The sequence below is a fragment of the Lepidothrix coronata genome, unplaced genomic scaffold, assembly GCF_001604755.1.
Source record: "Lepidothrix coronata isolate B3197 unplaced genomic scaffold, Lepidothrix_coronata-1.0 Scaffold31, whole genome shotgun sequence".
NCBI lineage: Eukaryota > Metazoa > Chordata > Aves > Passeriformes > Pipridae > Lepidothrix > Lepidothrix coronata.
In genome coordinates, this window is record NW_016690211.1 from 1,381,542 (window position 1) to 1,406,346 (window position 24,805).

The 24,805-nt window shown below is 40.6% G+C and overlaps 1 protein-coding gene across 3 annotated transcripts in view; it reads left to right on the plus strand.

Moving 5' to 3' along the window:
* RAI14 (retinoic acid induced 14) overlaps positions 1-24,805 on the plus strand; it is an 88,326-nt gene that overhangs the window by 51,942 nt on the left and 11,579 nt on the right. For 2 of the 3 annotated variants that reach the window (XM_017811322.1, XM_017811323.1), the window contains exons 4-8: positions 17,453-17,541; positions 19,367-19,431; positions 21,741-21,798; positions 22,003-22,073; positions 23,514-23,620. In XM_017811322.1, coding sequence (XP_017666811.1) covers positions 17,453-17,541; positions 19,367-19,431; positions 21,741-21,798; positions 22,003-22,073; positions 23,514-23,620 — 390 coding nt within the window. Of the gene's footprint in view, positions 1-13,697; positions 13,854-17,452; positions 17,542-19,366; positions 19,432-21,740; positions 21,799-22,002; positions 22,074-23,513; positions 23,621-24,805 lie in introns of those variants that run through there. The other variant, XM_017811324.1, reaches the window with a different exon arrangement.

The window sequence follows — 24,805 nt, forward strand, 5'->3', positions numbered from 1 at the left end:
TCTGGAGAGGTTTTATTGGGAGAGCTGGCCACCTCTGGGCTCAGATTTCATAGAATCATAGAGTTTGGATTGGAAGGAACCTTAAAGATCATCTAGTTCCAACTACCCTGCCCTGGGCAGGGACACCTTCCACTAGACCACGTTGTTCAAAGCCCCATCCAGCCTGGCCTTGAACACTTCAGGACTATTCTAGGCAACCTGTTTCAGTGTTTCACCACACTCACGGTACAGAATTTCTCCCTCCTACCATATCTAAATCTACCGTTCTTCAGTTTGAAGCCATTCCCCTCGTCCTATCTTTACGTGCCCCTCTAAAATGTCTCTCTTCAGCTTTCTTGTAGATTTCCTCTTAGTAGTGGAAGGTGCTATAAGGTCTCCCCAGAGCCTTCTGCCATGAGCCTTGCGCATGGAAAATAAGGTGATGATTGGTGAAGACAACATGGCTTCACTACAGGCAAATAATACCTGACAAATTTGTTGTCCTTCAATGGTGGAGTTACAGCAGTGGTACATGAGGGAAGAGCAACAGATATCATCCGCCTGGACTTGTGTGAAGCATCTGACACTGTCCTGCACAACATCCTTGTGTCCTACCTGGAGAGTCATGGTTTTGTTGGATGGACCACTTGGCAGATAAGGAATAGACTGGATGGTTGTGCTGAAAGGATTGTGGTCTAAGTGGAGACCAGTGACCCGTGCTGTCCTCAGCGGTCAGTGTTGGGGCCAGCACTGTTTAACGTCTTTGTTGGTAACGTAGACAGTGGGATTAAGGGCACTCTGAAAGTTTGCAGATGACACCAAATTGTGTGATGTGGTCAACACACTGGAGGGAAGGGATGCCACCCAGAGGGACCTGGACAGGCTTCAGAGGTGGTCTGTACAAACCTCATGAGGTTCAACAGGGTGAAGTGCCAGGTCCTTCCCATGGGTTAAGAGAAGGAATAAAAATTCAGCCTGGGCAGAGAATGGACCAAGCCTAGCGCTGAGGAAAAGAACTGGCAGTGTTTGTGGACAAAAAACTCAACATGAGCCAGGAATGTGTGCTTGTAGCCCAGAAATCCAGTTGTGTACTGGGCTGCATCCAGAGCAGTGTGGCCAGCAAGGCGAGTGACATGATTCTGCCCCTCTACTCTGCTCTTGTGAGACCCCACTTGGAGCACTGCATCCAGCTCTGGGGTCACCAGCACAGGAAAGGTGTTGACCTGTTGGAAAGATCCAGAGAAGGACATTAAGTTGATCACAGGGCTGGAGCACCTCTCATATAAGAAAAGGCAGAGAAATCTGGGGCTGTTCAACCTGGAGTAGAGAAGGCTCTAGTGAGACCTTATAGCACCTTCCAGTACCTAAAGGGGGCTTAAAAGAAAGCTGGACAGGGACTTTTCAGAAAGGCGTGTTGTGGTACGACAATGGGGAATGGTCTTAAGCTGAAGGAGGGTATGTTTAGATTAGATATTAGGAAGAAATTCTTTATCGTGAAGGTGGTAAGGCACTGGAGTGCATTGCTCAGAGAGCTTGTGAACTCCTCATCCCTGGAAGTGTTTGGGCCAGGTTGGATCGGGCTCTGAGTAACCTGGTCTAGTGGAATTTTCCCTGCCCATGTCAGGGAGGTTGGAATTAATATGATCTTAAAGGTTCCTTCCAAGCCAAACCATTTTCTAATTCTATGATTCTTTTCTCCAGGCTGAACAACCCCTACTCTCTCAGTCTGTCTTCACAGGAGAGGTGCTCCAGCCCCCTGATCATCTTCATGGCCTCCTCTGGACTTGCTCCAGCAGGTCCATGTCCTTCTTATGTTGAGGACCCCAGAGCTGGATGCAGCACTGCAGGTGTCATGAGGGCAGAGCAGAGGGGCAGAATCACCTCCTGTGACCTGCTGGCCACATAATTCTTTTGATACAGAGCAGGACACGTTTGGCTTTCTGAGGTGTGAGTGCACGCAGGTCATGTCCAGCCTCTCATCCACCAGCACTGCCAAGTCCTTCTCCTCAGGGGCTGCTCTCAGTCCATTCTCTGCCCAGCTGGTGTTTGTGCTTGGATTTGCCCAGACCCAGGTGCAGGACCATCACTTGGCCTTGTTGAACCTCATGAGGTTCATGTGATTTCACTTGGTACATTTTAGAAAGGGTTCTGCAGCGCCATGTGGGAAGGGAGCTCTTTGGATGAGAGGTCTATTGATCCCTGTGAGTATACATTGGTGCATTTGTTTACATAATTAGGATGAAGCTGACTAACCAGAAGAACATGATGGATTCAATTATATAACTGTGTGTAATGTGATTAAAGACTTTGGAATGTGCTTAAAAGCAAAAAGGAGAAACAATTATACATTACAATACAGGTTTGTTAGCTCCATCATTGTCTGTTCCCTTAAGGTGTGACATGTTTCTTCTAAGATATTTTCTTTTCATTCTCTTTAATAACCCTGCAAAAAAATTTTCAATATCACCCAGATTTTTATTTGAGATATAGTAATATAGTACATTATTTTAAGCAGAAGGCAGAGAGGATAATTTTTGATGCTTAAAGAGGCATTTCTAAGTTTTTGTTGTGTAATCAAATGGCTTCTTATTATAAAATGCTTGAATTGAGAGGAACAGACACCAGAACCCCTTTTTTTCTCTATTTGTCTTGTTGAGTACTGTATGTATCATCCCACCGAGTCCTGCTATGATGAGCTCTGGCTCAGTTTTTGACATTACCACCTAAATTTCACTTGTCCTCTTTTGCCCCTATCCTTTAGGACCTTTAGTTAGTGAATTGTCCACATGCAATAAAATGGAGATGCTTAAATTAATGACGTCTAGGTACCAGTAAATGTCTTAGAGGTAATATTTACAAACTTTCAATAGGAGGTTTAACTCCTCAGCAGTATCTCTTAAAAAAAAAGGTATTAAAAAAACCTTGTCAAAGTAATGAAATGGGGGGGTTTAAGACTTGCTTGACTTTCCACACTACCACCCTGCCTCTGACTCAGTCCTTTCTATAAACAATAAATCAATTTTAAGGCCATGGAGCAAATCCACCTTTGGCATAAGTTGACACAGTCCCATTGTTGCTCCCACTTACACAGCATAGACTATTGCCAAGCGCAGTTGTAATAGAACCTATCTGGAAATCTGACTCTGTCATTGTAGTCTTATTTTGCCAGATAGGTTTTTTTTATTTGTTCAGCTTCCTTAAACAACAAAACAGGGCTTTCCAGTTTGGAATTTGATCATTTAAGTCCCACTTAAACTGACAAAAAAGGGTTTTTAAAGAGATTCCTTTCAGGAGTGAATAGGATTCATTCATGTGCTGCACTTTCCATAAGATCAAGTGTTCAAATGGGCTATTATTTTAAGAAGCTACTGCCGTTATTGAAGCGAGGTGGGAGAGTAAGGGTGGAGGAATGATTTTGGAAAGGATTTACTTTGGAAAGTATAAATGGTTGCACTTCCTTGTCCTAAAGTTATTTTGTCAGTGTGCCAGTCCATCACTGCCATGTTTGCATGTTTCTGCAAGGTACTGAACTAGAATTAAATGCTTTTGGCTATTAAGTGAAACAATAGATCTCTGTACATTTTTTTGAACTGCAACTGAATCAGCTGTTATTGAACAAAATGAGTCTGACAATAGCACAAAAAAGCTTTAGAAACCTCCATAGATTTGTTCTTTAAGGACTCTTTCACAAAACTATTACCAATAACAGTTAATGATATATTTTTGTTTGAAAGAGAATGTTCATCCCTTGGGGGCTGAACAAGAAATAAATTTTGGAGCATATTCCAACTGCAAATACTTTATATTTATTATGCACATAATATTCATTTTTGTTTTCTTCCTTTCGGATCTTAATGTATAAGGAGGTGGGATGAGTGGCATGCAGAACATCACTTTTCAAAAAGTAAATCAGGTTTTAATTACCTTTGAGAGAAAATGTTTCCTTGTATGTAATAATGTTTTATCTTAAGGTATTGGAAGATTACATAGAATCATAGAATGTGCTGAGTTAGAAGGAACCCAGAAAGATCATCAAAGTTCAACTCCTGACCCATCACAGGACAACCCCAAGAATCACCCCGTGTGCCTGAGAGTGTTATCCAAACACTTCATGAACTCTGTCAGGCTTGGTGCTCTGACCACTTCCCTGGGGAGCCTGTTCCTGTGCCCAGCCACCCTCTGGGTGAAGAACCTTTTCCTGATGTCCAACCTAAGCCTCCCCTGACACAGCTTCAGGCCATTCCTTTGGGTCTTGTCAGTGGTCACCACAGAGAAGAGATCAATGTCTTCCCCTCCTCTTCCCCCCATGAGGATGCTGAAGACTGTGGTAAGATCTCCCTTCAGTCTCTCTCCTCCAGGCTTAACAGACCAAGTGCCCTCAGTCGCTCCTCATACGGCTTCCCCTCAAGGCTCTTCACCATCCTTATTGTCCTCCTTTGGATGCTCTCTAAGAGCTTTATATCTTTCTTATATTGTGGTGCCCAAACTGCACACAGGACTCAAGGTGAGGCCGCCCCAGAGCAGAGCAGAGCGCGACAATCCCCTCCCTCAACTGGCTGGTGATGCTTTGCCTGATTCCCCCTGATTCCTCCAGGACATGGTTGGCCCTCCTGGCTGCCAGGGCACTGCTGACTCATATTCAACTTGTCATCAGCCAGGACCCTCAGGTCCCTTTCCATCTCACTGCTTTCCAGCATCTCATTCCCCAGTCTGTACATACCTCTGGGATTGCCCCATCCCAGGTCTTACACTTGTCCTTGTTAAACTTCACATAGTTGGTGATTGCCCAGCCCTTTAATTTGTCCAGGTCTCTCTGCATGTTCTCTCTGCCTTTGGGGAATCAACAGCTCCTGCCAATTATCTGCAAACTTACTTAGTATCCCTTCAAGTCTTGCATCCAAGTCATTTAGGAAGATGCTGAAGAGCACTGGGCCTACAATGGAGCCCTGTGGAACCCCACTAGTGACAGGTCACCCGTCTGATGTCACCCCATTCACTGTAATTCTTTGCACCCAACCCACAAGCCGATGAATAGACATGATGTATTCATCCATCTGTGATGGACATTTTGTCCAGAAGGATATTGTGAGATACAGTATCAAAAGCTTTACTGAAATCCAAAAACGGTAAATCAACTGTCTTCACTTGATCAGCTAGGGCAGTTACATTGTCACAAAAGGAAATGAGGTTTGAAAAGCAGAACTTTTCCCTCATGAAGCCGTGCTGGCTGTGAGCAATGAATGCATTATCTTTCAGGTGTTTTTCAATACCTCCCAGAATAATCTTCTCTGTAACTTTACTAGGCACTCAAGTGAGACTGACAAGCCTGTAGTTTCAGGGTCATGCTTTTTGTCCTTCTTGAAAATTGGGACAGTGTTAGCCAACTTCCAGTCACTGGGACTTCTCCAGGTTCCCATGACCGTTCAAAAATCATCAAGAGAGGTTTTGCAATGACATAGCTGCTCTTTGGATATTCTCATCTGAATCCCATCAGGCCTCATAGATTTGTAGGGACCCAGCTGGAGCAGCAGATCCCACACAAGTTCAGGGTCAACTGAGAGTTTATCATTCTTACAGCCGCAGTCCTCCAGCTCAGGGCACTGGAACTCCCTTAGCCGGTGAATCTTCAGTGTTGAAGACAGAGGCAAAGAAAGCACTAAACACCTCTGCCTTGTTTGTGAAGTGACCATCCTCATCCTGTAATGGGCTCATGTTATTTCTGCACTACCTTTTGCCCTTAATGTATTTAAAATAACTCTTTCTATTGTCCCCATGGTTCTATCCAGCTTCAGCTCCAACTGAGCTTTGGCCACATGAATTTTCTTCTTACAGTGGCAAGCAGCATCTCTGTATTGCTCCCACGCCATCTGACCTTACTTCCACTAGGCATACTCCTTCCTTTTTTGACTTAGCTCCAAAGGAAGATCCCTGCTCAGCCAAGCTGACCTTCTGCCTCATCTGCTTGACTTTGGACATTTTGGAGTTGCTGCTCCTGTGCCCTTAGGAGGTGGCGCTTAAAAAGTGACGAACACTGTTGAACCCCAACACTTTCAAGAGTGTTTTCCCAGGGAACTTTATGCACTAGTTCCCTGAGCAGTCTGAAGTCTGCTCTCCTGATGTTCAGAGTTGAAGTTTTGCTGGCACTTATTCTCCTGTCAACAGACATTTTAATTTCAATTGTTTCATGGTTGCTGGGGCCAAGACAGCCACCAATCACCCCTTCACTTAGGACACCCTCTCTGTTAACAAGCAACAAATCACCCTTTAATAGTTCTATATGGCCAGTAAGTCCAATGGAGAGCGAAGCCTGACAGTAGACTGTTGTGGCTGAATGAAGTCACACTACCACTGAGTGCTGCTCTACTGGACGTTCTGGAACTTTGGTATGAACTGGAGTCCAGAGCAGCAATGTCACCACTGACATTGCCAATGTGCTTTTCTCTGCTCCTTTAGCAGCAGAGTGCAGGCAACAGTTTGCATTCACCTGGAGGTGCATCCAACTAGGGGTCCTCAGTCTAACACCATGCTCTAGAAGATGGTTTTTTTGTACCAACTCTCTATCACCTCTTAAAAGTGTTTAAACACTTAAGTCAGGAAAGCATATTAGCATACTGTCTTTTGAAAATCCTACCAGGATAGGAACTGCAAAAAAGGTCTACTGCCTGAGTATTGCCTGAGGATTGTCACATGTCCAGGAATGGAGTTCATTGGTGTTCCAGAGACCTGATTTTATCTCTGAGAAAAAAATATTTTTTAATATACTTTTATCACAGTGTTTAATTTATCATGGTCCAGATGGTCACAATAATGTCTAGGTTTCAGAATATGGACAAAGTAAGGAAGACCACAGGGATCTCAACCTGTGTTTTATCTCTAGCCAACAGATGGCTGAAATCTGGTTCTTATTCCAAAATTTCTTGTAAAGTTTATTTCCATGGGAGATTTGTTTGTAGGAGTGTTTTTTTCTCCATATCTTTCCTGAAGTTCTTTTAAGGTTCAAATCATGATTGGTTTTTCTTTTTGTCCCCCCCTCGCCCTGCAGCATTGTTATGAATATAATTTAAAATGTCGATATTAAGTTTCCTGAAAAATTGCTTTCCACTTTAGACAAACACTTAGAAATTCTAATGATACCATAGGCCATGGTTGGACAAAGTTGTCTGCTGCCAGGATGCTAAATTGGGCTAATTAAATTTCTGTTACACTCAGTATGAGCTAATTGTTAATGGTTAATGTATAGTGAGAGGAAATGTTCTTATATCTGTAACAGAGGAGCAATACTTAACTTTGATTTTATAATTTGGCAATACATGAAAAAATCCACACTGCGTACAATCGCTGTATTGACAATCATGCAGGCTTTTAAATGAGATCCACAGAGTGGAATTTGTGACAGTGTTTTGTTCCTGGCTCTTGACTGAGACTGATTTCTGATGGTTTTGAGCATGTGACCCCTCACTTAGACTTGGAGACTTCATTATTTGCTTTTTAGCTCTTACCTGTACTTTTGAGGACTTGAAATCAACATCATTCAGGCTCTATAATACGCATTTTGGAAGCAACTTTTATAAGACATTTTAGCATTTTTATACCTTTGTGTTACTAAAAAAGAAAAAGAGAAGAGGCCATCTTTTAAAGAGATAGAAATTAATGGTCTTCAGTTGGATTTCCTCTTCTGAAGGGCCCCTGTACACGTGTTTGGATAGCCTGTGAGCCTCCTGCTCAGGTAGGATTGGCCAAACCTGTAATGCAGCATCAGGCAGCTGCTGGAATTCTCTGCAAAGCAGCTCCCTTCGCAGAGTTGCCAAATACCCAGATTTTACCAGACTTGGCCAGCTTTCAACAACAACCTTGTCTGTTGCTTGGATCAGAGCATAGCCTGGATGGTTGGAAGTTTTTGTAAGCCTGGGTCAAAACAGCTGCATTTTGGCTCATGCAGAGGCAGAACACAGCACCCCAATTCCCATGGGGAACATGGGGCTGCTCCTTGCACTCGTCCTGTCTGAGCTGGCAGGAGAGCCACGAGGGAAGCATTCTTCTCGTGAGTTGGGCCAGAATCAGGCTCTTTAAGGCTGGAGGGGACAGGGTTAAGGCTGCAGTTGTTTTTCAGATTTATATCTACATAATGGGCTGCAGTTGTTATACATGTTTTTCAAATACTTATGCAACCAAATGAGCTCTATGTGTAGATTTTAATTATGCCCACTGGCTGCTACTGGCTTAGAAATGTACTCTAATCTAGGAGGGGAAAGGCAGCCAAAACAGAGCAATGTGCAAATGTGGAATTTATTTAATTTATTTTTTTTAACTTCACACTGAGGTCTCAGGCAACAGACTATGCTGGTGGCTGCTTATTTAGTGGGCTTATATGTCACTCTGTGTTTTCTGCTACGTGCTTTACAGGTGCATTGTGTGTTAGGAAAATACTAAAGGAAAACTCTGAAGTTACCTTTTTCTGCACACATCTGTGTTCCAGTCCCTACTCCTCTTCAGAAATGTGGAATCTTAAAAGTTTAGTAGTATAGTTATTCTGAAATACAAAATAAAATATATGGCCATAATAATTTAAAAAGTTTAAAAAAACCGCAAATATTAAGAGGTCTTACTAAGCAGTGGTCTTGGAAGAATGTGTTACTAGTAGATTAATTACTATAAGTACATATTATTTGCAATTCTCCCGTGAAGTAAGAGAAGTTCACTTTTTACAGTTTAATAAAAAATAAATAAACCAAATAGTTCTGTCGCTTCAATTTTGAAGAGATGTGGAGAATTGTAAGTGTAAAAGGCACAGAAACATCAAGCACAGCATATAACCCTGAGCTATCCTTTGTCAACGTCCCTCATGTTCCATAAGGATATCCACATTCTTTTCTTGGAGCACTACATGCAGTTCTTAAGCCTTGCTGGATTTTCATGCAACAAAAATATTTTTTTAGATTAACTTTTACTCAATTGCTCTCATGCTTTCCAGCCTTTTCCTGGCCCCTTGTTATGCCAACACGGTTTGAGATTTCCTTGCTTTAATATTCATGACTTTTCATGTACTAAGGTGATTATTAGCATTTGCTTGCCTCAGGCAGCAATAGTGAGTGAGTTGTGTTGGAGGATGAAGGTCAGGGGAGACACTAGTCATTACTCTCATTGTTGGGCTTAATTTTAGCTTTGAACTCTATCTGGCTTAGCAAGACAGCACAGCAGATGACTGGCTGGTTTTACCTAACTCGGAAAAGAAGTTATGTTGATCTGGGCACATCCAGGGTATCCTCAGGGATTTCACCCTGTGCTAAGAAGATATTGTGCTAGAAGGCATCCATATATTGACACGATAACTGTGCATCTGTTTGGACTTTATAAGTGGGATGTGGTCTTAAAGAAGCTATCAGAAGGAATCTTCCCTAGTCTTCTCTCTACCTTCCTCACCCCTCTGTACTTGGCTTTGGAGGCTCAGGCCACACTGCGCAGATTTCTAGGCTCTTTAAGCATTTGAGGCTTCACTGTTGTACTTTGTTCATTTTTCTACCCTACAAGTCCAAAACTAAAAAAACTGGCAAAACTTCAGACTTTCTGTCAACACCTAGGAGTGCCCTGGAGATTGACCTTGCAGAATCTCTGTTGCAATTTGCTGACATCAGTTAGTGGGGGACTTTAAAAATGGACACCGTGCAAGAAACTTCATATGATAAATCTAAATTGTGAGCGCTTATGTTTACAATTAATGGTACATGGAAGAAAAGTCTATACATTTCAGACTTGAAGTGGGAGTTTGTGTTAATGCAGTAATAGAGTTTGCCAAAGAAAACTGTATATGAAAATGGAACTGCTGGAGCACAACCTGAGAACGAAAAATATAAAACTGCTGGGGATCCCAGAAATCTCTCTGAAGAGCAGCTGGGTGGATATTTTTGCTGAGTTTGAAGGCTAAAGTCAGGAGTTTGTAGCTTGCCAGCTCCTGTGTTGCATGATGCAATGGCTTCTTTTCTAATAAGAAAACAGCCATTAAACAGGCTTGCCTTTTATTAATGTCCTATACCTCGAGGTGTGTATGATTGAAACAAGACTTTTCATGCTATGATGAAAAGCTGGAAACTTTATATGAAAACTGCATTTGTTTTGGTTTTGGTGGTGGGGGTTTTGTTTGTGTTTTTGGTTGGTTGGGTTTTTTTTGGTTTGGTCTAGTTTTTGGGGGTTTTTTTAAAGCTGTTCCAGAATACAAGCTAACACAGAAGTGGCATGCAGGGTTTTTACCAGAGGGTTCTGTGTGTTTTGGGGAAGGGCAAATGCCATCTCATGTTAAAATAGAAGAACACAGTCTGTGTGCAGCACTTCACTTTGCAGTGGAGGGTGCTAAAGGGGAGAGTGGGGAAAAAAAATCCTCTCACAGCTGCTAGTAAGTCCATGCTTGCCAATGTCAACTTCTTAAAATCTTAACCTGCCTGCACTCTAGAAGTTGTTTCTAGCAACTCATTGATTGAATGTCTTAAAACTCCGAATACTTAATTTTCCCAGTTTGTACTGGTACCAGCTCTGACTTAAACACAAAATGTATTTCCTGTAACTGTTTTTCCTAAGCTGATTTTTGCACTCTTCTGGCTGCATGTATGTGATTGACAGGATAATGACATGGACTGCCAGCATTATTGAAAAGCCACATTTGTGACATTTACTCTTAGGAGGAGATGAAATGGGTGCAGTGTGAAGCTATAATTTTTATTTAAAAAAAAATCAAAAAACTAAATAACTAGTAAGTATTGATGGCAATTACCTGCAGATGTCTGATTTTCTTTTAAGGCAGTCTGATCTGCCAAACATCTCATCTGTATGGCTCCTCCATATTTAAATGACTGGCTGTTCATAAGACATTTATTATTTCAAATGAGTGACTGTATCTTATAATGCAGTCAGGAAAAGACAAAAATTCTTTCACTTTCATAGCAAAACATTCATAGTTTAATCTCAGTTTTTCAGTTTAAGGTGAAATTCTACATGCTGTTCCTTCCTTTTCACTGAGAGGAGTCATGCATCTGTGCAGTGTGATGGAACAGTAAAGGCAGCTTTGGTTTTCAGCAGGTTTTGCTCCCTGTATCAGCTCATCAACATCACAGTTGCCTACCCACGTGTGCTGATGCAAGGAAGAAGCAGAACCAGGCGTGTCCTATCCATAGAAACATGTCCTTGCTGAAACAGCAAGTTACTAGTTTGCTGAGAGCCCTCTCTGGTTTGGGAGGGGAAGGCAGAAAACACCTCCAGTTTCAGGACCACTCTGGGACTTTCCCAGTCTTTTAATATGAAGATGATAATTTTTCTATTAATTAAATTCAGGATGTGTCAAAAAGGGCTTACTTTCAAAACTGTTTTTATGCTGATAAAATCTCAGGCCCTTCACGGGTAAGTAAACTGTATTCTACAGTGACTGATCATGGTGCTACACGTGAGAGGAGACCACACTGGACTTCCTTCTGCACGACAGCATTTCTTCATGCACAGAATGTGCTGCTCTAGTGGTAACTCATGGCCCTTTCTCCTCCTCCAAGTCAGATCCTTGGGAATTTTAGCATTTTTGCCACTCAGCCTGTGGTAGAAACCAATCAAAAGCCAGATATCATGTACTGAATATTTTTCTTCTGTCGTTATCAAAGTGGGAATTGAGGCTTTGAGGGATAATAGGCATGGTAAGCAAGGTGCTGCTTCTAAAATGTATAAAAGCTCAAGTCAGTGCAGAAAGCCAGGTTATCAGTAAGTCTCTTTCTGGCTGAGATAGATGGTGAATTGATTGCCTGTCTGATCTGGTAGCAGCGAAGCTTGAGTATCTTCCATTTCTATATGGTTTTTTAAATTAGCATTACAAAAACTCCAAGCAGCTCTGTATCTTTATTTTATCAACCTTGTTTATTTGTGTGAAGGTATTGGTCAGTTGGGAAACTATAAATCATCAGACTGTTGGCAGGGAAGTTAAACTTTTTAAAAGTCAGCAAAGGGTTGACATCCATTAGAAAATGAAGAAGAATGATCTGTCTTGGGGAGGGATGTTTTTACTCAAAATAAACCTTGACAATGCGTGTATGTGAGTTCACAGTGTATTTCAAACATTCTTGCACTTAAAATATTTTCAGAGCACTCAGATTAAAATGAGAGAGAACAATAGTATTATATGCTTGCATAGAAGTTTGACTGTGTTCCAAGTTTGTCATAATAGGAAATAGCAAATACAATATTCACTTAGCATCCATAATTCAACCAAATTCTTTATTTGCTTTGGATTTTGGTAAGTAATGTGTCAGGCTACTTTCAGGCCCTGGAGAAAATCTGTGTTACAGAGAATGATAATTTTGCCTAGAAAAAAAATTCTGGAGCGTGACCTTGCCAAACAGAGCTTGAACCCTCTGATTGTGTGTAATTTTTCTGCTTTTTTCTCCCCTGTTTTTCTTTTCACAGATGAAAATTTCCTTATTGGAAGGTTACTGTCTTAAATTGAGACTGGATATTTATTTTTTTCTTATTTTATGACATTCCACTCTACTTTTGTGACACTTTCCCTAGATATGTGGACCACCCGGTTGTTTTAAGCCAGCTGTCAAAATAATATTCAGTAAGAGGACTGTGCTCAGTTTTGCAGGAAGTAGCTGTGCAAGTGGTTAAGGAGAACCTGGATATAGCAGACCCATGTCTTGTTGCTACCTTAGCAAGTGTAGTCAGTTCCAGTTTTACAAGTCTAACCCCTAAATGTGGATTATTTCTGTTCTTCTACCTGTGGTGTAATGATTTGTAAAGAAATGTTTTATGTGAGCTAAGTAGTAAAATTTAGGGTGCTTTTCTGAGTTAAATTGGCATTTAAATAATTGCTGGAAACACTCATTCTCAGTCTTCTGGGGAAGACTGGCTCTATCTGAACTATTATGCTTTGTCTGTCAGATGCTGGTTAAAGAAGTCTTTATTCCCTTGCTAACTTGTCTTTGCAACCAAAATGTGGAAAAGGTTCTTTGCCCTGAAGAAGGGACAGCTTTGTTTAGGACAGTTGTAAGTGCTTCACCAGCTGACATCTCCTATCTGTAAGAAATCTGCTGTTTAAAACTAGTTCAGGGATGTCATACACAGCTGTCTCCTCTGTTCAGTCATAAAAAGCATCTGTCAGTGTGAGTTTTTTCTTTGAGTAACATTTCAGGTCAAGAAATTTGAGGTCCTGATAAGACTTTGAGGTGATAGTCTTGTAGCTGCTCTCCAGTTGACTTTGAACTCGATGAAGTTTTGCTGTGAGTTCGCTCTTACTCTCAAGGTCTGTTTACTCCAGCTAGGCTTTGCATTCCTCCCAAAGAACATAATTTTCTACTTTGCCTTGTTAGTGACTGAGTAATTATGAGACCTCTATGTTCCCAGTTGGAAAAATCAGTGTCAACCAGCTGATCTTTATAATCTGATGCAGAGGTGGGTCTTGAATGCTGACTTGCTTAATTTCTGTATCCAGTGGCTGGTGTATACAGTGAGAAAATCAGTGCTCCTCTGCTGCACTGAAAAGTCTGGATACAATAATAAAAGATCATCCTGCCCCTCAGGAAGAATAAAAATGTTTTACAGCAATAAAAGAAATCTATCTCAAATCACTTCAGGCTGGGGTATCAAGATGTGGCTCTAAGTCATAATACCAGGCTTATCTATTGTGAAGGGAAAATGAACTATGTCATAATGGGATTTTAAGCTGAACGAGAGTCCAACCCTCAGTGTGGCCCTTCGTCCAAATCAGGCCTTACATGTTTGTTTTTGTTTGCCTAAGTCATTGCACAACCAGGAAATGGGAGGAAAAGTTGTTTGCTTTCATATCAAGGGAAGTTTATTCATGGAAGATGCAACTAAAATGGACCACTGCTTAAGGCATCCAGATGGTGAGAACTCCAGCGTTTGGAAACCTGCAGCTTTTGCCTCAAATATTTTTAGGAAATTATGTGGCTTGCAAAGAATTATTCGGTACTGAAATGAATGTCTACAGGCTTCTTTGTTTCAAGAGCCTCCCTTGCTACACAGGAGTCCTCAGTATCTACTACTCACTTGTTTGGGTTTGCAGATTTTTTTGTTTGTTTTGTTCTAGGTGGGTTGTTTTTTGTTTGTTTGGGGTTTTGGGCTTTTTAAGTTAAAAAGAAAAAAGCAGAATTAACTTTAAAATCAGAATTACTCCTTCAGGGGAAGTTTTTGCCCAACACTGTAAATACTCGGACTTAAATATGACTGTAATAGGTTCATCCAGTCTGGAGTCATTGTCCTCTCTCTCTCTCTCTCTCTCTCTCTCTGTTGCACAGGGCTAATTTCCTGGTAAAGGTTCTAAGCAACCATACCCCCCATTCCCCTCCCAATTGCTTTTTGATTATTAAGAAAAAATGTCTCACTACAGGTTTATATGACAGCAGAGGTAGAAGGATGAAGGGAGGAGACACAGCAAGCACTTGTGAGGGAGCTGTAGCAGCCCAATGCTCTGTGGCTTTGGCCACTGTAAAAATACTTGAGAGTTAAACCTTATCATCCTCACTTTTCACGGGACTTTCCAGTTAGCTTCTGTATTTTTCCTTTCATTAGATCTTTACATCTGTCATCTGTGTTCTCTCACCTTCAAAACCACCTGTTCTGCTTAGAGATGATGTTTCTTTCATCCTATTAGTTTGGGAGAAACAATATTTTTAATCAGGCCTTTTTTCCTCTAAAATATTTTTGGCAATGTGAAACGAATCATCTGCTTTGTGTGATGACTTGTTGGGAACTGCCATGGGAATTATTTTCATTGGTAGGATTAATGCATTCATAGGAGTGTGACCTGAAAAGAGTTAATTTTTCTTCTCTCTGATACTTTTTTGCAGTCTGATTTTACCTAAATAAAACTTCTTTAGCACTTGCATATTCATGTTGCATTTGGCACCATCCTACACAGTCTGTCTGTAAAACCTCAGTGCCCCAGATTTAGCCAAGTTATTATTATTCAGGTATTTATTATTGCTATGAATATTGTCAAGTGTAAGTTAGCCAAGTGCGTGCTTCACAGCCTTCCTAATATATAAGTGCATTTGGTTGTATTTTGTATCTACACAAATGTATCTGAATTTGGTATTTGCTGGTATGTTGTGCTGGCTAAATTAGAGGTGTTGGAATTTGTCAGACTCCTGTTGTGTCCCTGTCCCAGCAATTTTCCCAGAGCCTGAGAAACCACTTCTAAAGAAGAATGTTTACACAACTTTGCCTTGGTCACTGAGTACACGAAGTTTATATTTTGAATGACCAGAGAACAGACAGCAGCAGTGCTTCTTGCACTCTTGGAAGTGTTAACTCTTCAGTTTGTTTATGGCAGTAGCAAGCATGAGAAGAGCACACAGAATATTTTTATATTTGCAGGGAATAGTTCAAAGCTTAAGCGCTGCCTGTCTACCATTTGCAATTGGTAGCAGCCAGTGTGGAAGGACTCCTTGTAGGAGGTGACATGGTTGTTGTCCTTGACAGACGACTGTTTCAGGAGCTCTCCTGTTTTCATTAATTCTCTATTCTTTGCCAGCTCTTGTCTTCAGGTCTTTTTCTCTGCTGAGTTTTCAAGAAGGCTGCAAAGAAGTCTATGGCTCAGAGAAACACTGTTGCAGTTCACATGCTATGTGCCTGAAATATTCTTTTCATTCCTGCCTGCTATTCCAAGTTTCCCTGGTTAGCAGGCTGAACTTCCAATGTTAGTTTTAGCACTTAGAGGAAGCAGTTGTTCAAAATGTAAACTCTTAAATACAGTAGTTGGTGTGGCTCCATGATTTATGATGTTCTCTTTAGATTCCAGGGGAATGTTGTTAAAAATTTAATGTCTTCTTTAAAAGAGATTAGAAACCATCCCGAGAATACTGGCTCTTTCAGTCTGGGGCATGTTGATGAAGGTCCTAACTTATTGCACACAATAGCAATTGGAAGTGTTCTGTCTTGGATTTGTTTTTTACCTTACTTCCACTGAAAAACTGTGTATATCAGGCTGATATTGGTGGGACCCACGTGGTAGCAGTATGTCTGCTGGTACTGTGCCCATATCTTATGACTTGACAATGTCGGCATGCCATGCCTCAGGAGGATATAAACAACTGTGTTTTCAGAAGCTTTTCCTTCATTTTTGCAAAAATGAAGTCAGCAGCACCTCTATAGGCCTGCTTCTGTGAATCTTAAGGTGCCCAACATGAGAATATCAAACACGAACCTTCAGCTGAAAAAAGGCTCTCAAATTCAGTGTAATTTCTTCAATTTGTTCTGTAATTATGTCTTGGGTAATTGATGCTGTAGAGTGTATCCTGCCACAGTGTGGTTGGTAACCTCTGCAATTTTCCACTGTTTAAACAAGCAGGTGCTTGAGGTGAACAGCAAAACCAAAAGTGGAAAAAATAGATCTCTGGTATAGTCTCACAAATAATCAGTAGCTTTGATTTTTCCTAGTGATATAGTAAGGTGTTTCCCCCTGCCTTGTACATGAAGGGAAAATGAGCTCTTTGAAGGGCAGTGCAGAAGCACAACTTGATTTAGTTTAATTAAGGAATCATAGAGCCAATTTTTAGAGGAACTAAATTTTGTTCACTGAAAGGGGAAAATCAGCATGGACTAAAATGACTAGAGCAAAGTCAGTTATTTTGAATGTTTTCTTTATTAATTCCCCAAGCCCAGGCATTCTTTGGGGATATATTACACCACTAGGGATGTTAGTTTGCAAATTGCATGGAACTAGATGCACATAAGGTATATGGTATAGGTTAATGACACAGCAGCCTGTGTAAAATAATAGAAACATTGAGTTGTTCAGGTTAGAAGAGACCTCTAAGGTCATCATGTCCAGCCATTACCCAGCACCACAAGTCCACCACTAAACTGTGTCCCCTCTCAAGTGTCACATCTACACATCTCTTAAATACATCCAGAGCCTTCCATAGATGGTGGCACCACCACTTCCCTCGTCAGCCTCTTCTGATGCTTGACAAGCCTTTTGATCAAGAAATTTTTCCTAATTTCTGATCTAAACCTCCCCTGACACACCTTGAGGCCGTTTCCTCTTGTCCTGTCACCAGTTGCCTGGGAGAAGAGACTGGACCCTCCTTTCAGGGAATTGTAGAGAGCAATAATGTCTCCCCTGAGCCTCCCTTTCTCCAGACTAAACACCCACAGCTCCCTCAGCTGCTCCTCATGGGACTTGTTCTTTAAATCCTTTATCCAGCTTCATTGCCCTTTGCTCGACATGCTCCAGCACATCAACATCTTTCTTGTGGTGAGGGTCCTCAAGAGGAACACATTGTTTGAGGTGTGGTATGAAAGTATGGCTACAAATACTTTTGTTGCACCATCTCACTTTCAGAACTATTATCTTCTTGGGAGGCAGTGGAGGGATGCCAAAAGGTATAAGGACAGGGAGGAGAGAACTTGCCAGTATGTGGTTTGTGAGTGAAAGGAGATCTTAATAAAATAAAAGTGACATGTAAATGCTCTCTTCCAGTTTTCACCTGGCAGCCACGAAAGGGCATGCAGAGTGCCTCAGGATCATGGTGACACATGGTGCAGATGTGACAGCCCAGGATGGTGCAGGTATGCCTCTCTGAACCTATACAAGTAGCTTAATACACTTAAGTTACTTATGTAGTTCTTGATGTGCAGAGTGAAACTGCAGATTTGACAACATTGCTTTTCCCCACACACTCTATAGGAAAAGCAGTTGTTACACTTGCAGGTTTAGACATACTTGCTTTCCTGCACAGAGAATTCAGATTCTGAGGTCCTAAAAAGTATAAAATCCTTAAAAACTTTTGTCCTAATACTATAGATTTCAGCATTTGCAGTGGACTCCAGATGTAAAATAGTTGCTCAATTTTTAAAAAATTTTTGGTTTTAAGTTAAAAAAAAATCATCTTCCCCAACTCTTTTTATTGTTGTAGGTTACATCAAGACCGTCAGAGTTGCTTTTATGTTTATCCAAGCTATTAACCCCATTAACTTTACAGGAGTTGCAGTAAGACATTTCCTCGGGATTATGACATAGTGAAAACAGCTGATACAGGCCAAAACAGAGCTGAGAGCTGTTAAGTACGCTGTTTCAGTTCTCAGAAGTCCTATGCCTTAATTACTAACCCCCTAGGAGAATGATGGGAGCTGAATTTGAAACTGGCGAACTCTTCCTAATAGATTTCAGTTGACACGTGTGGAATCTGTGGCCAGCATTTTCCCTGTCTAGCTGAGCACCTGGATAAGCCATCAGCTTTCTGTCTCTCCAGTAATGATCTGTAAGTGTTGGGTTCATGGGTTCTGTTTTGGCCACTGACTGCAGCCTGAGGGAATTTCTGTCATACATGTGAATGATTTGCCCCTGTAAGGAAGTGTCTGTGATACTGGAAGAAGCATTCATATTTTACCCAATGATAACAGAATATATGTACCTGATGCAGACTGTTATTCAGGATTCGTACTTCATCTTGCCTCAGGATTTATTAGTTGTTTGGATAGTAAGAGGTTGCCTGCCTACTTTCACCTGAGAGTATCAACCCAGAGTTCATTAGGGAAATCCTTGTCTGTAAAAGTCACCTTATTTGCAATGAGAGTTTACTGTCACAAGTGGCTTTGTCTTTATTGAGTACTAAATCTTGCCTCCTTCTTTTCTTAGTTTCATGGATAATTTGTTCTTTTGATGTCTTAGCCTGTTTAATTTTTCAGATGGTCTGTAAGATGAAGCTGGAGGAGAGACTGCAGTCTTTCATCATAAATCTGTAGTCAGTACATCATTGTATTGCATAGCTAAATATGAGCTCATGGGTGCTAAAAAAGTTAACTGCAATGCGAACTGATGTAGACCTGTGTTTGATATGTGCTCGTAGCTGCTGTATAAAATAACTGAATAGGGAATCTGTGAGACACAAACTAAAGTAAGCCTATGTTTGAGTCTTCTTCTACATGCACTTCATGGATTATACAAATTTATTGTCATGGTAGCTGGTGAATTTGGCATGTTTTACTCTTGGTGCTGGGTTATTTTTCATTGCCACATGGCAGAAATCATGAAGACACTGACAGACATCTTTGTGCAGTGAGGCTGAGTAATACAGGAAAATTGTTTTCTAAGACACAAGGCATAACAATCTTAGACTTACTTCTGCCAAGATATAGTCTGACACATTGTTTGTGTTACTCCTTTATCTGAAGCAAGACATTAAGATTATTCTGTTACCTGCCTGAACAACAGTCTATTGTAAAGACATTCCACTTGATGTAGGTTTTTATTTTATTTTCTCTACCCTTACTTTTTATTTGTCATGACAGGAACAAGATGGATAATTCAGGATCTTGCCTTTGACATGGAAGAGCTTATTCCTCTGCTTTGGCATGATTGAATAATTAATTTGCTTTCCTTTTATTCTTTTAGGACACAGTGCTTTACATCTTGCAGCAAAGAACAGCCACCCTGATTGCATCAAGAGGTTACTTCAGGTAAAGTAAAAGTTAAGTTAATTTTAATTTTTGAAATTTTCATTTGGGTCCACTAGACATTGACACATTTCCTGCTAATAATCTGCACCACACTGCTATACTGTTGTCCTATCTCCTTGACATCAAGAGAGGCAAATCAAGAATTTTAACATAAGGAGTTTAAAGACTCTTCAGGCACTGTGAACAGATGATAGAAAACAATGTGGTATCTTCCCTGAGTGGTCTACAGACAGAGTTTTCCATGTGCAGCTGATCTAACATAGCTGGGTTGGGTTTCAAGCAGGTTGCAGCTTCAGTCCAATTCCTGGGTTTTGTCTTTGTGGTTGGATGACTTGGAATTAGGTAGATTTGAGAGTTACAGGGGAAAAGGGTTTTTTGCTTCTGGGGGGATTCTGATATTGTTCCACTGGAATGCTTTCTCTCTGTTCACCATAGAAACATTTGTCAAGTTTAAGTCAAAGAGAAAAGAAACCAAAGTAGTTTAGATCCTAAAATATGTAAATAATCAAATCCTCCATTAAATGAGGTAAAGAACAGTAAGGGATTAGAAAGGGAGTTGAGAGAATGGGGAAAAAAATCAGAAAAAGAAAATTGAAGATGAATAGAAGATTCTCATAGTGTTGAAGCTGAAGATGTGCATTAGTAAGCAAAGACATTGTCCATCTCAGCTCTCATTTCAGTAATACTGGTAAGTTTTCATGACAGTGATCAGAGGAATGGAACAGGTTTTTTCTAAGTTTGGAGTTATCTGTAAGTCTCAGATGAAATAGTGAATACAGACTGAGACTACAGATGAAATAATAAATAACAACCCAATGGTACAGAAAGAGAATGGATCTCATATCCCAACCTCTAAACTGTTCTTGCCTGGTTACCTCAGGGCTCTCCAACTGTCCTGCGACTGGTCCCTGGCAATGTTTCTGGCAACACTGATCCCCACCTCAGTATGTTGCAAGCTGACTTCCCTTACTCGTCCACACCTGGGAAGGGTTGTCATTAGCCACCGAGGCTCATTTCATCGCCGGTTTCTACTGCTGCAGATGCCAACCCATTTACAGCATAAACAGCACCATCAGGCCGTCACTGGTGGTATCGCAGGCAGCAATTAATGTGTGTTTAATACTAAGTATCTGCTGCCCTTTCACGTGCTTGCTACAACCACAGAGTGCTTTTGTTGATATTTTGTTGTTGATATTTTTCTGGTTTTGTTACAATATGGAGATTTCAAAATATGTTCACAAGTGCAAGCCCACTGGTAATATTTTCCAATACTTCCTGCTCTTAGGATTGCCTTCTTACTTCTGGGGACCAAAGTGTACATGTGAGGAATGTCTAACTAGTGTTGAACTAAAACAGGCTAAATAATTATTTTACACAGGTAGAATCTCAACATTTTTGTTACAGAATGCGGTAATCTATATGATTTTTCTAGAGAATCATAGATGTGTTGGAGGCAATGCTACATTTAAAAGTAAAAAGTTATAGTGTTTGATTTTCAGAAACCCATAATTTCAGGGTCCTGTCTTCTTCTGTCTAAAGAAAGGTGTTTGAGCTGTTGAAGGGTTTACAGAAGAAGTCCTGTGAGGAGCAGCTGTGGGGCTGTTTAGCCTGGGGGAAAGGAGGCTCAGGGGAGACCCTATTGTGACTGGTCAAGAGGAAACGTCCTCAAGTTTGGATAGGGGAGGTTTAGGTTGGATATTAGGAAGAAATCCTTTACTCAGAGGGTAGCGAGGCACTGTAACAGGTTGCTTAAAGAAGCTGTGGATGCCCCATCCCTGAACACCCCTGTTCAAGGCCAGGCTGGATGGGGCTCTGAGCAGCCTGATTTGGTGGAAGGTATACCTGCCCGTGACAGGGGGTTGGAACTAGATGATCTTTAAGGTGTCTTCCAACGCAAACCATTCTGTGATTCTATGATTCAATGAAATAAAAAAAAATGCAAGACTAATTGCCTTAGGATGTGGCTGCTTTATCTCTTACTCTGATGTTAAAAAAAAAAAAAAAGATTTCTTGAGATAAAGGAATTTCTTTTCTTTTTTATTTTCTGATTTAAATTATTCAGAAACTTTAACAATTTTAGGGCATAGGTCTCTGATCATGAGGATTTCCTACATCTTCAGTATAAGCTGGTACCAAGAAAGGAAAGACTAGATTGCTAGAGATGGAAGCTGTACCTTCCTTCAGTATTCTTTCCTGAAGCAGCACATAAACTTTTTCTCAAAGCACTCTGTTAGCATCAAAGATATGTTTTATGTTCTTTGTCTTTCTCTAATTGCCTTTTTTTCCCTTCTCCTTATTGAACTGTGCAGAGTAAATGTCCAGCAGACAGCACTGACAATTCTGGGAAAACAGCTTTGCATTATGCAGGTAACTTCTTTGGCGAAAGCTTGCACTATCTATTTTGTTGTGCTTGATATTCCTAGCTCTACAATTTTGTTGTACCCTGCTCTAATGCTGCAGTGTTGCAAGTGGAAGCACGGAGCACAATTTTTGAAAATGGGGTGGGTTTGATGGACTTTCATGCTTGTTTGTTTTTTTTTTTTTTAATTTTATTTTATTTGGGTTTTTTAGCTGCAAGTGGATGTCTTCAGGCAGTTCAGCTCCTGTGTGAACACAAATGTCCCATTAATGTCAAAGATGTGGTACGTACCTCTTCTGTTGTGTACTTCAGATGCTTCAGAGCTTTTGCCACCCTCCACCCCATGCACTTACCACCCTCCATCTCAGTGCAGCAGTTCAAAGCAATACTGTGCCTATATTTCTTCCTGGACTTCTCTGTTGGAGGAAGTTCCCTTTGCAGCTTGCCATAGCAGAGGTGTGAAAGCACTTCCCAATCTGATACTGTAGTAGCAGGATTTGCTGATCGTTAAATTGTGACATTGGCAGAAGTAGCTAGAAAAAATTCTTATGTGTTCAAAACATAATTTAAAAGTATTCCCTTGATTCCAGTAGGCTTGGAAAAAGGTCCAATGTGTGGGCAAGTGCTGCAAAATTCTCACAAAGCCCAACCAGAGTATGATAAGCCTGAGGGGGAAAAATATATTTGATATAGACTAAAGGCTCAGGGATGCTACATTCACTATTATGAAGTGTCTACAACCAACTAGGTCTGGTTTTGAGGGTGATGCAGCTGCCTTATAGAAAACTCTCAAATGATAGAAGGAGGTGACCTAACGGAAGTAAAGCACAGGCCAGATGGGAAAGCATAAAAATACTTATTTGTTTATTTTTTACTTTGATCCACCCCCTTCTTACCTGGTCTTTCTAATGAAAACAAATATGTCACAGAGGTCAGAGCTAATATTTCAGCAAATGCATTTTAAAGGCAGAAAAGGTTTGTTCCGTCTATAGAAGGGAAGGCTGTAGGAGTATCTTAAAAATGTCTTAGGCTACATCATGGTTGGTCATAGGAAAGAGGGAGTCAGACCAACCTCAGAGATGCATGACAAAATGATGATAAGAAGTGGTCAGAGTTTGGGGAGTGAACCTAACTGGGAAATCCCAGTTAGCTACTAAGAGAAAAATAATCTCACCTTGAAGATGGTCAAACACTGGAACTGGTACCCAGAGATGTAATGTTGTCTCTACCTTTGGAGATGCTTAAAACTTGACTAGACAAATCTCTGAGCAATGTACTGTAACTTGAAGTTTGCCTAGCTTTGTGTTGAAAAAAAAGTGGGAGAAACCCCAGATGACATCTAAGGGGGTCTTCCAAACATATTATTCTATGATTTTATGAAACATTGTATTTTTGCCTTGTACTTAGGTAAAAGTATCATTTTTGCTGTGGACCTACTGAAAGATACTGGGTAGTTTCAAAATCACTATCTTTTAGCACTGAGCAAACAGCAAAGGAAGTATAAAAGGAAAAAGCAGCCCTACTCCTTATGTTTTGCATCATCCCTAGTAATCAAGAAGGAATTAAAGTAAACTCAGCTACATTTGTGGTGTATAAGAAAAATGTACTTATAGCACCTCATTTATGCTACATAGAGACAAAATTCATCTCTGTGGTCAAATCTCAGAGTCTTATTTGTAAGTGGATGGAATACTGTTCATAGTTTCTTTAAATGCATTTCTAGGATGGGAACATACCTCTGCTGCTTGCAGTACAAAATGGACACACAGAAGTCTGCAAATACCTTCTGGATCATGGAGCAGACATCAACACCAGAGATAAAAATGGAAGGTACAGCAGGTTAACATGTTAATTCTTCCCCAAGGCTGACTGTCAAATGAAGCTTTCTCGTCAAATTCTTCCTAAAATAGTTGATTTTAGGTGAAATAATGCTTTCTGTACTGGACATCCTCATTATTTGGAAGGCTTGCAAAATTCTGCCTAAATAGAAAGATGAAACAGAAGCTATGCAACTATAAAACTAATGCGCCTGTAAGATTTCCCTTGGGCCACCAGAGTAGTATATCCCATTTTTAAATAATTCCTGCACAAAACTGATTGATAGCACTTACCCACACATCACTTTCTAAGTGTCCCAATTTGAAGTGCTGCTTTCTTCTAAGGATGAGTTAGTAACTATTACTTGGGAGCAAAGTCTTTGGAGGGTTCTTTCTTCTACCATAATGCAGTCACAACAGCAAGAGAAAAGTACAGTAAAGCTTTATAGTGGAGATGCTGTTTTAGGAGGTGCCAATTAGAGATTTTTTGCATTAATAGATAGTGCATGTATCAGAAAACTGTTCTTAAAAAGCAACATCCTTGTAGTGAAAAATGCTCTTGTTTTAATGATACTGACAAAGATCAAGAGTCTTTGAAAATTATGGACTGTTTTATAAACAGTTTGTTAAACTGTGAAGGTAAGGAAGGATACTGAGAAGACTTGGCACTTACACTTCATAGCAATGTTGATTATTATATGTGATACAATGCTGATATTGTTCTCTGGCAGCACCTGTGAGGATAAGACTGGGCCCTAACTTGTTTTTTATCAGTCCAAAGTTCATTAGTGCACTCTTTTATTCAGTTGTCTAAAGAAAACTGCCTGCTTGTCTTTGTTAGTTTGCATGGCCTCCTCAGTGCTTTGAACCTGAGCTGCTGCACACTCTGGGACCTCCGCCTTCTCCTCACTTTCTTACTATATAATCAGCAGACAGTGTTAAGACTTTCTTCATTAATTGGACGAAGGAGTTTCTATCATAGATAGGATTCACATTTTTATATTTTCTTTTTTAAGAAAGTACTGTGTGTAGAAGCAAGAGAATGATATAATATGAAATATACTGTTTACTTCTTGCTTTCATTGTGGTGAGGGGAGTGACTACTCCTGCATCTCATGTTCACAAAAGTGGTTAAGATTTTACTGAAACAGGAGAAGCCTTACTGGGAAAAGAAGGGGATAACCTTTGAAAATGTCAT